The sequence below is a fragment of the Spinacia oleracea genome, chromosome 6, assembly GCF_020520425.1.
Source record: "Spinacia oleracea cultivar Varoflay chromosome 6, BTI_SOV_V1, whole genome shotgun sequence".
In the NCBI taxonomy this organism is placed as follows: domain Eukaryota; kingdom Viridiplantae; phylum Streptophyta; class Magnoliopsida; order Caryophyllales; family Amaranthaceae; genus Spinacia; species Spinacia oleracea.
In genome coordinates this window covers 126,777,044-126,788,892 of record NC_079492.1, presented here as the reverse complement: position 1 = coordinate 126,788,892, position 11,849 = coordinate 126,777,044, and the positions used below count along the sequence as shown (strand labels likewise).

The window sequence follows — 11,849 nt, the reverse complement described above, 5'->3', positions numbered from 1 at the left end:
TTTTAAAATATCAAAGGGGCTAATTGATGAGATACACTCAATCTTGGCTCGCTTTTGGTGGAGTTTTAGAGGGTCGGAAAGAAAGATTGACATCGGTGTGAGTCTTTATGCCTTCCCAAGTCTGCGGGGGAATGAGACATGGGGATTTGAAGTGTTTAATCACACACTTTTGGCTAAGAAAGGTCGGAGGTTGTTTATGGATTCCCATTAGTCGTTATGGGAGCATCCACACAAGTGATAATATTTAGTCCACTTGACTCAATTTTATAACACTACAACAAGTATAGTAGACAAGGGGTAAGTAAGGCGTTGAACTTTCGGACATCAAGTGTTTTCTACACTAGCAAGAAACATGTAGTCACTGGCACACTTTACTTCAAAAACAATCGTTGGTTGGGTTGTTTGCACAACTTGTCACTAATTGCACAAACGGGGTAATCTATACTAAAGGACAGGACTGAGGAAAAGTGATTCCACCTAATATACTATGGAAAGTCAAGGACTCTCTTGCTATACTCAAACATGAACAATTGGCGAATTACAAGTTAGTCTAGGGAGCATTACGCACTACTACAAACCATTCCCAACCGATGGTCACGTTGTGGTTCAAGAGTCTAGAGTTGTGTTTTCGATTTCCTACCTAGGTTCCGATGGTCATGGTGACAACTAGGGAAATTGAAATTAGGCTCAACACCCATTATAATCACGCTCGTAGGGTCAACACGAAGAACATGCGCTTTCCCGTGTCAACGGTAACGTTTCTATTTTCCTTCAGCTTCCTCCTGGATTACTCCTCCTAGTAACAATGTCAAGGTAAATGTGAATGCATGCTTATATCTCGAATGACAATGGAGTACGTTTTGGGGTGGTGATTAGGGATGAACATGAGAAGTCTCTATTAAGAAAATTACCTCGAGTTGGCCACATGATTTAGTCGAGGCTGAGCAGCATGCAAGATACAGCGTGGAGTTAGTTCGGAGGATGGGGAACGATAATGTAGTCCCAGATGCATTGGAAATCGTTAGAGCTATTCAAAACAAGCAGGTAGGAGCTATTCTATTATTTCATGATATACATAGAATTAGCCATGCTTTTAATTTATTTATGTGTCCTTTTAAACGAGCAGGTAATTAATACGGTAGTTCATTCCATACCTATATTGGAAACCAAAGTTAATTCAGAATGTATTTGTATGCACTCGTTCCCCCCAAAGCCTATAAACTTTGGTGGAACTTGACTTGATCGATTTAATAAAATTATCGCTCGTACTTCCCCTTAAAAATAAAGTAATTTGACACACATTGATTATCTGTACTAGTTTTAATAAAATCAACTCATCATCCTAAATCCCTGTATCGATCAAACTGTAACTCATACTTTCTACGTTCATTTTTACTCGCAACGTTTGTCACTTTCATACACATCAATGCACAACTTTGATAATTAATATCTTTAGTTCTCTTTAAGTAAAAATTATAAAAAATTAATATTTTGAAAATACACATTAAGACCAATCTAACAAGATCTCACGTGAATATGTTTTATCTTATGTATAAATCAATAACAATGATCAAAGTATAATACTCCCTCTGTATTTATTTAAGGGATACACTTGCCTTTTCCGGCCGTATTTATTTAAGAGATACACTTGCCATTTTTAGTAACTTATCAACCCCACCATCTAATTAAATAATCTATCTACACCCCATCCCCACCCCCAATCCCCTAAAATGACATGGTCCCCACTTGTTTTAATTATTAAAATATCTACCCAACCCCACTTGTTTTATTACTTTTTTTTCATTCAATTATTTTTCTTAATACTCGTGCCCGACCAAGTGTATCTCTTAAATAAATACGAAGGGAGTATGTGAATAGTGTAGAAATCACAAACGTTGTGAGTATTAAAAATCAGAATAATTATTAAAGTACGGAGAGAGTAATGAATTAATGATATTGACATCCATCAGACAAAAAAACTACCTAAAATTGTACGTGTAATTGCCTGAGTTTCAGGGAAGCAGCTTCACGCAATATCGGGAATATCAAGTCACATCGGAGTTTGCCAATATACAATTCCGTTAATACGCTTAGCTATTACGGAGTATTGACCAATTTGTACGGAATGTTATATTTGAGTGTTTTCAATTTCCATGAATAAATTTAGCTATTCTTGACCAATTTGTTTAATACTCTAGTGGTTTCGATTTTCATGAATAAAATTTAGGATGATGACTATTGAAAATGACGACCCAACCTAACTATATCTACTAAATTATTCACATTCATTTTCTAGTTGTTTTTTTTTTAAATTTTTTAGTGCATAAAATATTTGAATTCTAGCTGATGGGGTTGCGGCGAATTTTTTTTTTTTTTTTTAGTTTTTATTTTGGGTGTTACTTAATGCAGAAAAGGTTTTCTTTATGCAGAAAATAAAATTATCAAAAAATCCTTAATTAAATAATAAAAATATTAAAAGAAAACCATCAATTATCAAATGTTGCTACTAGTCTCCTATTTACGATGTCTGCAACTTTGCACCACTCTTAAGCTCGAACAGAAAACAAAATCTGCACAAACCAAACGAAAATCTCCGTTCTAAAATTAAGTTTTTAAATGCTCTCTAATTTATCCTCCCTGACTAATGTTGTGTTCTATGCTCTCTCAACAAATCGATCGTTAATGGTGGAAACAAAACCCTTGCGATTAGCCGCGAAATGAAGGTTTCTGCCTAAGACTAGCAAAAAATCACACTCGCCGGCCACCACAGAAGTTAGATCGGCTGGCGGCGAGCCTCATGGCTGTGGAATTGACAGAGCGGTGGGGTGGGGATTTGGGAACATTCTAATAGAGCGCAATATGTGTTTGCTGGTTTAAAGGTTTGAAGTATATGGACAATATGGGATTCATTTTTTTTTAATATTTTTTTTATTAATTAATTAGGGATATTTTTATAATTTTAATTTCTACATAAAGAAAATATTTTCTGCATTTAGAATCTATGTTTATTTTTATGTCAACAGATTTTACATTAATTTGTGTGTGGTACCACTAAGATTTTTTTTTTTCATGTGCTTGTACTTTCTAATTACATAGTCACAAAATAGTTTTGATTGCATTTTGCAATATACTTGTTGTTGGCTAATTAGGTCAATGAACAATTACAAATTATAATTTCCGATAACATGCTAAAAATAAAGTTGTTAAAACAATCGGTTTGAACCTTTGTGTTGTTTATGCAATCAGGAACAAAAGACAATGAGCACTAGTTCTTGTTAGATTGTTAGATATAATGCAAAGTATAAGTTTTAATACTACCATTTTATGAAAATGGGTTTGTCCAACATTTGTAGAAATGCAAAGTATGAGTTTTCAAGTCTAGTATTTAATGAAAATATGGTTGTCTCACATTGAACGCGGGACGATCTTTTCCCTTGTGTTTTTTTTGGAGTTAGCACCCGGTTCACCCTTAGGGTTAATCCGGATTCGGGGCGAGTTCTGGGTGGATAGATTCCAGTCCCCTCCCAATTGTTGTTGTGGGGGATCGAACACATGTTCTCCCTACCAAGTTCAATCTCAATCACCACTGAACCAACAGACAATTGATATTTATTCCCTTGTTTAAATATGAGAAAATTTTGTATATACTTAGAAGTACTTCTCTTAGTGGTTTGGGCTAGAAAGAGGCATCCCCACGCGCGCGCAACCGTCGTCCGATTACGTGTCACGTGCGCAGTGACTCATTGATTTCTGATATTCAGTTATAAATGTTTTGCTGACTTTAAAATAAGAGTTTGGGGATGTTTTATAACACGTCGCAGCTTTGCATACATACATCAAATATTCGGCCCACATTTCCTTAATCATTTTCGGATTTTGCAGTACTATTTCCTACAGTTCTTCTCGTGTTCTTCGTCTTCTGAGCTTTGGGCTAGAGTTTTAAATTGGATTGTTTGTGCTAAATAGAGTGGTAGTTGGTCTGCGGCGTGCTGCTAGAAATTTGGCCAAGTAGTAGATTTATAGGATGACTTTGTTCACTTCTGTCTACTTTGTGTGGAGGGAGAGAAATCAACAACGATTTCAGAACATAGTTGGTAAAGTTAAATTAGGTGTTTAAGAAGGTTCAAATGGTTGTTTATAGTAGGTGGTTTTTGTATAAAAAGCTCAGGTTTGTTGGGCAAAGAGTTGTAGTTTGTTTTTGGGTCTTAGGGGAGCAATCCTAGATAGGTTGTCTTTGCTGAGTGAGTGAGTGAATGTTTAGTCCTCCGTAGTTCGTTGTTTAGTTTGTATTTCTGTTGTTGTTGAACAACATAAGTAAATAGTTTTGGGGAAAAGAGAGTTGTTAAGGTAAAAAGATGAATTGACACACAATTTTTTTTTTATCACTTCACAATCATACTATATAATTTTGACATTATAGAACAAATGGTGTAATTTTTTTCTTCTAATTTCAAATTGCATAATGGAAGTGTTGGAGATCAAAATTCATTTAGCAATGTATATTTTATTTACCGTTAGTTGTCAAAGTAGTGAGAGTGTTTGGTAAAGTAACTTTGACAACTAACCGTTATCATTACTATTCACCGCTACCCGTTACTCTAAGGCCATGTTCGACAGTAGCGGTCTAGGTAGCAGGTAGCGTTTCCCAACCGCTAAAAATCACTCTTTATCCGCTACCGCTAGTTTAATCGAACATAGTTAAAGATCAACACAGTACTAAAATAGTAAAATGACCGTGCAAGTCACACAAGAAAGGCGGTGTGAGGGTGACTTCCCATCAAATTAAGAAGACGTTAATTTCACTCCCCCCTAAAAAAAACAGTTTCCAAATTCAAAAAAGCCACTAACCACATTCCCCCACTCCTTAACACAGTTATTAGACCAAATAGCTTCGGGGATAGCTTCGGTAGAGAATTCCCCTTTACAACTCCCCTTCTCTCACACTCTGGTATCTTACTACAACTATAAAGCGAAACAAACAGCTCTTATGAAAGAGAGAGAATTTTAAAAAGCTTAAAAATGGCGGATTATATCATTTTATGATTTATGATTTATGATTTATCAAGTGAGAGAGTGTGTGTAGTAGTCTCAAAGCAAAAGATAATCCAATCAATCAATCTTTTCTCCCCTATATCTCTTTCATCTAACCGCTCAAGATTTCGACTCTTCTTCACTACCCAACTTTTTTATTCTTCTTTTTCTTGAGTTCTATTTCCATATGATTATTTTGTTATAATCAGACATAATTTTGACAAACTACAGATTTTCTGGCTGATTTTGATCAAGGGTTTTTTCTGATTTTTTTTTGGGATTTTTTAGAGAGTTGGGTTGTCGTAATTACTTGCCATTTTTGTCATTTTAGCTTGATTTGTTAAGATTTTGATTTGATTTTGATTTTTTCCTGATTAATGTTGGTGGGTATTTGATATATTTTTTCTGGGGTTTTTATTTTGGGAGAAAATTTATTTTGGTGGGGTTTTAATGGCGACGAGTGAAGCTTTGTCGTTTAATGTGGCGTCTGTTGTTGAAGATGTTCTTCAACAACACGGGGGCCGGCCCAGAGGTATTGATTTAGATTCCAGAAGAGCCGAAGCAGCTGGTATAATTTCTCTTCTTTTTCAGTTTAGTTTTTTTATTTTGTTATAATTGTTTAATTATTCAAATTCTAAATTTTGAATTTGATTTGATTTGTGTATAATTTAATTGGTTGCACAAACTCGTGACTACTTGAGGGATTTATAAATGACACTAGATAGAAGTGAACACTACGGAGTACGGAGATAAAAACCTAGTTCATGTAGCCGACCCATCCTTTTGATTGAGATCAAGTCCTTGATATTGGTTTTACAAACTCATATTGCTAGTGTTTGTTGTTTATGTTTTGTATAAAATATTTCTTTGATGTTGAAGTGTATGGGAAAGCTTTATGCAACCAAATTGCCTCCCCTATTATCTTGTGCAACTTAGGCTCTGAGTAGTTCTTCAAAAACTAGCTAATTAACTCTTTGAGAAAGTACAGCGATAATTTAGGCGAAATTCAAGGAATAGTTGCACTAGTTCAATTGTTATTATGATCATTTTGTCAAATGTAGAATGGATGCTGTTTGTAGATTGTGATGTTGGTGCTGATTGAGGATTTGATTGATGTACTATTTAGCAATGAGAAGATATGAAGCAGCTAGTTGGCTTAGGAAAAATGTGGGGGTTGTCGCCGCTAGAGACCTGCCGGCGGAGCCCTCTGAAGAAGAGTTTAGGCTTGGTTTGAGAAGTGGATTGATCCTTTGCAATGTCCTTAACAAGGTCCAACCTGGAGCTGTGCCAAAGGTTGTTGCTAACTATTTTCAGCTTTTACTTTTCTGGGTTTTTCTGAAATGTTGCTGATTTTAAATGGATGATACAATTATAGGTGGTGGAGAGCCCTACAGATTCTGCTCTTCTTCCTGATGGAGCAGCTTTATCAGCTTATCAGTACTTTGAAAATGTGAGGAACTTTCTTGTAGCAGCAGAAAATATGGGGCTTCCTACATTTGAGGCATCTGATCTCGAGCAAGTAAGGATTTAGTATTTTACTACTGCTAAGATGTCTTACAGAGTTTTAAACCGCGGTGTGGTGATCATAATAACTAATACCGTAGTGTGTAAAATGGATTTGTGCTGGTTCCGCTCATTGTTTATTTTTTATTTTACTCTTTAGAAGTGTTATGTATTGATGATGTCTCTGTGTTTCTAGGGAGGGATACCGGCAAGGGTGGTGAATTCTGTTCTAGCTCTTAAGTCTTATCATGAATGGAAGCAGACCGGCGGAACTGGAGTCTGGAAATTTAGCGGAAATGTAAAACCCGTCACCACCTCCGTGAAACAATATGTGCGTACTAAATCGGAGCCTTTCACAAATTCCCTGATTAGGAACCCATCGATGAATGAGAAATCCCTGAGTGCCCTTTCTCATGACATTGACACTAACAAAATGGTTAGTGATTTTTGCTCCATGGGCGGTTTTTAACGTTTACTCCTCGTGTTGAATCTTGTGAATGTTGCTCCTGCCATAGCATTCAAGTAACAACTTTATTCACCACTTTGCAGTCAAGTTCTCGGTCCTTGAGTTCACTTGTACAAGCACTTCTATCGGATAAGAAGCCTGAAGAAGTTCCACAGGTTAGTTTGGATGTCATGTCATAGCTTATTGAGACTTGTCCTCCTTTGGTAGGCGGTATGAAATTGAGGCAATGGTAATGAGTGCCCCATATCAATGTTCGTGACAATGTAACTTTACCTCCATATCAGTAGCTTACTATTAATTACTAGCAACATAAGTATTCTGTCATTTAGTACGAGGAAATCTGAAAGTTTACCAGATTCATAAAATTTTGCCATTCGAGGTGCACCGAGGAAAAAAACTGTGGAGAGGTTTACATTGCTTTCATTTTGTTTGATTCTAGTGTATATAGTTAACCTAGGGGGAAAATGCCACATTGTGATACATATACTTCATAATAAATCAATTACACTGTCACGAGCTCAACTAGTGTGTTTCCCTGACGTTGGTCCTTTCTTCAATGCAGTTAGTGGAATCAGTTCTTAGTAAGGTTGTGGAGGAATTTGAGCAACGCATGGGCTCTCAAAGTGATATGGTATGTGGTTATAGCTTTTGAAAATATGGTTTTTGTGAGAGAGTAAAACTTATGTTTCCCAGACTAATTAAGCTTAATGACTTTCCATCACTGTTTGTGTTACTCAGGCTAATCAACTAAGGCAAGCAACAGCAAAAGATTTTTCTGCATCACATGGGAAGAAGTCTTTTTCAAAGATGTCTTCTGATAACTCTAAGGCGAGTGATCATATCTCCTTTATGAGTACATAAATGTAAATTCAGACCAAAACTATGACTTTTGGTGAGAAAGTCTTGACATCTTTCAATATCGTACTGAAGGTAGGAGATAGAAGCCATGCCTTGACCAAGAAGCAGGAGAGCACTAATGGCAATCATGTTAGTGCTGAACAATTGAGAAGTCAAATGATGAAACAACAAGAGATCTTTGATCGACAAGGAAGAGATGTCCAGGTTAGCAGTTGATGTAATCTCTATCTCTAGCTACCATAATCTCTCTTGTATCTTGAGGATACTTACTGGTGATCTCGCGACTTTGTAGGAGCTGAAACTCACCCTTCGCACAACGAAAGCTGGAATGCAGTTCATACAAACAAAATTCCAAGAGGATCTCCGCAATCTTGGTATGGGGAAATATGCAACAATTTTTTTTGGTCATTTCTGTAAAAAGCAGATGAAAAGAGGAAATGAATTGAGAGTTATGATTTATGAGACTTGTTGATGTTGTCCTTGTCAGGTACACATATGTATGGCCTAGCTCAAGCAGCCAGTGGATATCACAAGGTTCTCGATGAGAATCGCAGGTTGTACAATGAAGTACAAGACCTCAAGGGTAAACTGAATTCTTTTCTTTGCCCCATTTGCATTCTTTCTCTGGTGTAGGGATGATGAATTCTTGGCCTTTCTAAACAAACTAATATTATCTCTCTCTCCCCTCCAATAGGAAGCATTAGAGTTTATTGTCGAGTGAGGCCCTTTTTAAGTGGGCATTCAAGCTATTTAAGTAGTATCGAACACTTTGAAGAAGGGAGTATTACCATCAAGGCACCATCTAAGCATGGAAAAGGTTCCAAATCATTCAGCTTTAATAAAGTTTTTGGTCCATCAGCAACACAGGGTAAGTCATTATGGATTTATATCATGTTAACTGTATACGAGTACCATTAAAATTCTCTGAAAAAGTTTCTAACCCAATTAATTTATTATGTACTACAGCTGAAGTCTTCTCAGATATGGAGCCACTGATTCGTTCTGTGCTTGATGGTTACAATGTTTGTATATTTGCATATGGCCAGACAGGTTCTGGGAAAACATTTACTATGGTAATTTTATTGTTTTCTAATTTTCAGTAAATAATGCTTCGTACTTAAGTTTATTATTTGACGTAATGATGAACCTTTTATTTATTTGAATCTTTGTTTGCAGTCTGGACCGAAAGATCTCACGGAGCAGAGTCAAGGTGTAAACTACAGGTCTTTGGGTGACTTATTTTATCTCGCGGAGCAAAGGAAAGACACTTTTCGCTATGATGTTGCTGTCCAGATGATCGAGATTTACAATGAGCAAGTCAGAGATCTTCTTGTCAGTGATGGGCTGAATAAAAGATATCCTTTTTCATTTGCTGAATATTCTTGATTACATATTTTTTTGTGTTATGTTTGTTGCTAAGATGTGTACGACATACTGGATTCATCAATGTTTGATTAGTGGAAGACATTCTTCAATATGGACAAACCATTCTACTAGCTGTTTTTTCCTTAACACATTTATACATTAGAAATTCGTAACAGTTCTCAGAATGGACTCAATGTACCAGAAGCAAGTCTTGTTCCAGTATCATCTACATCTGATGTCATTCATCTGATGAATGTTGGACATCGCAACAGAGCAGTTGGTGCGACGGCCCTGAATGACCGTAGTAGTCGTTCTCACAGGTCTTGATGCATAAAGTGCTCAATGTTTTTCTTTTTCTTTTTCTGAACTTGTAGTAATTCTGAACTCGTGGTACATTGATCTGCAGTTGCTTGACTGTTCATGTTCAAGGGAGAGATTTGTCAACTGGCAATGTACTGCGTGGCTGTATGCATCTGGTTGACTTGGCAGGTAGTGAAAGGGTAGACAAATCGGAGGTGACCGGAGATAGGTTAAAAGAGGCGCAGCACATTAACAAATCTTTATCAGCTTTAGGAGATGTGATTGCTTCGCTTGCACAAAAGAACTCACATGTCCCATACAGGAATAGCAAATTAACACAATTGCTCCAAGATTCACTAGGTCATGTCTCCACTACTAATTCTAATATAAGATTTCTTGTTTTTCAACTTTTCTTATACTTCGTAAGTTTATTATGTACTCCGTATTGTATTAGCTGACATGATTTTTATTGTCATTTGCAGGAGGACAGGCCAAGACACTGATGTTTGTTCACATAAGTCCCGAAGCTGAAGCTGTTGGAGAGACTTTAAGTACACTTAAATTTGCCGAGAGGGTAGCCACTGTTGAACTTGGTGCTGCACGAGTAAACAAAGACGGTACAGACGTGAAGGAGCTCAAGGAGCAGGTAGAGCCTGGATTTTGGTATTCATTGCATGCTTCATCAGTGCTTTCATTTATACAGTTCTTATATTATTGCTTGCATTTGTTTCAGATTGCCAGTCTTAAGGCTGCCTTGGCAAGGAAGGATGCAGAATCTGTTCGTTCTCACCAATCAGGATCCAGCAGCCCAGAAAGATATAGAGGGATAGTTGATGGTCCTTCCCCCCTTCGTTCTAATCAAAATGGCGGAAATGCGTTGTTTGATGCAAATAGACATCAGCAACCAATCGGAGATATAGCCAATATCGAGGTGATTATATTGGCTAACTTTCCAATCTTGTTGTAGTGCGTCATCTGAAAATGATAATTTGAAAGGGCTAAGAAGTATTAGTATCATGATTTTACACTAATGCTGAAATGGATTGAAGTTTAAATGCGCTGTGCTTAATTGATAATGATCAGACTGGTTGTTTCTGTATGACCAACCTTCCAGTTATGTGCAATACATGTTGAAACATCTAGACACCACTTTGCATAAGCAATGCTTAAGTTTTAAGTAACATCAGTTGAAATTGTTTGCTGATGCATCATTACTGTTTATATTAGACTAGAAAATATTAATTGGAAAATTGTATCTTTTGGGATTATCAGGTCTTTAACAAGTCTGCATCAAGACAAAAAAGACAAAGCTTTGATCTTGACGAAATGTTGAAAAATTCACCTCCATGGCCCCCTGTAAATAGTCCTGGACAAAATATTGGATATGATGAGAAGGACCTTGATTCTGGTGAATGGGTAGATAAGATAATGGTGAAGCAAGATTCACTTCCGAAAGTATCAAACCGCTTATGCTGGGAAACAGCAGGAAATGGACAAACAGCTGATTCTTTCTACCAGAAATATTTCCCAGATGACTCCAAACTATTTTCAGAACAACCATATAACATGTTCAGTGGAAGTAATCAATTTGAAGTGAGTAATGCAGATGAGTTGGACGAGCTTGATGCTGCCACAAGCGATTCGTCTGAGCCAGATTTGCTCTGGCAATTCAATCATAGTAAACTCCCTACACTTTCAAATGGTATCGGGTTGAAGTCCAAGAAACTTGATTCCAGACCAGCTAAGAGTCCAGAATTGAGGTAAGCTTCTTACATTTTCTTTGTATCAAATCTGGAAAAGGAAAGAAGTTGTGCATAATAATGTTGACATACATAACTGATTCAACATGCTAATGCAATTTATGTACAATGACAGCAAGTCGATGATTCCCACAATATGCCCGTCGCCATCAAGAAAGCTACCAAACGGAACTCCGCTTCCTAAAAGTAGAAGGCAGCAACCAACATCAGCAGAAACAAAACGGAGAGCCGGAAATAGGAAGTAGTAGATAAAGTGATTGTTTTTCTAAGGGTAACTTTTACCCCTTCGTTTTTTTTTCCTTCTTTTATAACTGGGGTGTTTTTTTTGTCCCTTGGTTTAAATTTGGTGGTTGTTCAGTGATTGAGGGTGAGACCGTGAGAGAGAGAGAAATGTGTGTGACATACAGTATATTTTTTTGTTCTTTTGTAACATTTGTTGTTACTTATACAGTTGAGCAATAATTCCAGTTGCTTGAATTTGTATACAAACTGAGAAGCTAAAAAAGCAGAGGAGTTCCACTTGTGTTCATATTATGCACTATCTAAGTAGTGACCTGGTTTTTGCA

The 11,849-nt window shown here is 36.8% G+C and overlaps 1 protein-coding gene across 1 annotated transcript; it reads left to right on the top strand.

Moving 5' to 3' along the window:
• The first annotated feature begins 4,914 nt into the window (after positions 1 to 4,914).
• Positions 4,915 to 11,812, top strand: LOC110804487 (kinesin-like protein KIN-14I). Its single transcript, XM_056830973.1, has 19 exons — positions 4,915 to 5,599; positions 6,158 to 6,324; positions 6,407 to 6,550; positions 6,731 to 6,970; positions 7,084 to 7,155; positions 7,563 to 7,631; positions 7,739 to 7,823; positions 7,926 to 8,062; positions 8,151 to 8,232; positions 8,346 to 8,441; positions 8,553 to 8,726; positions 8,825 to 8,931; positions 9,035 to 9,215; positions 9,384 to 9,543; positions 9,630 to 9,883; positions 10,006 to 10,169; positions 10,257 to 10,454; positions 10,796 to 11,283; positions 11,399 to 11,812. Exons 1-19 carry the CDS (start codon positions 5,482 to 5,484, stop codon positions 11,526 to 11,528), a joined length of 3,066 nt encoding a protein of 1,021 aa, XP_056686951.1. The 5' UTR covers positions 4,915 to 5,481; the 3' UTR covers positions 11,529 to 11,812.
• The last annotated feature ends 37 nt before the right edge of the window (positions 11,813 to 11,849 follow it).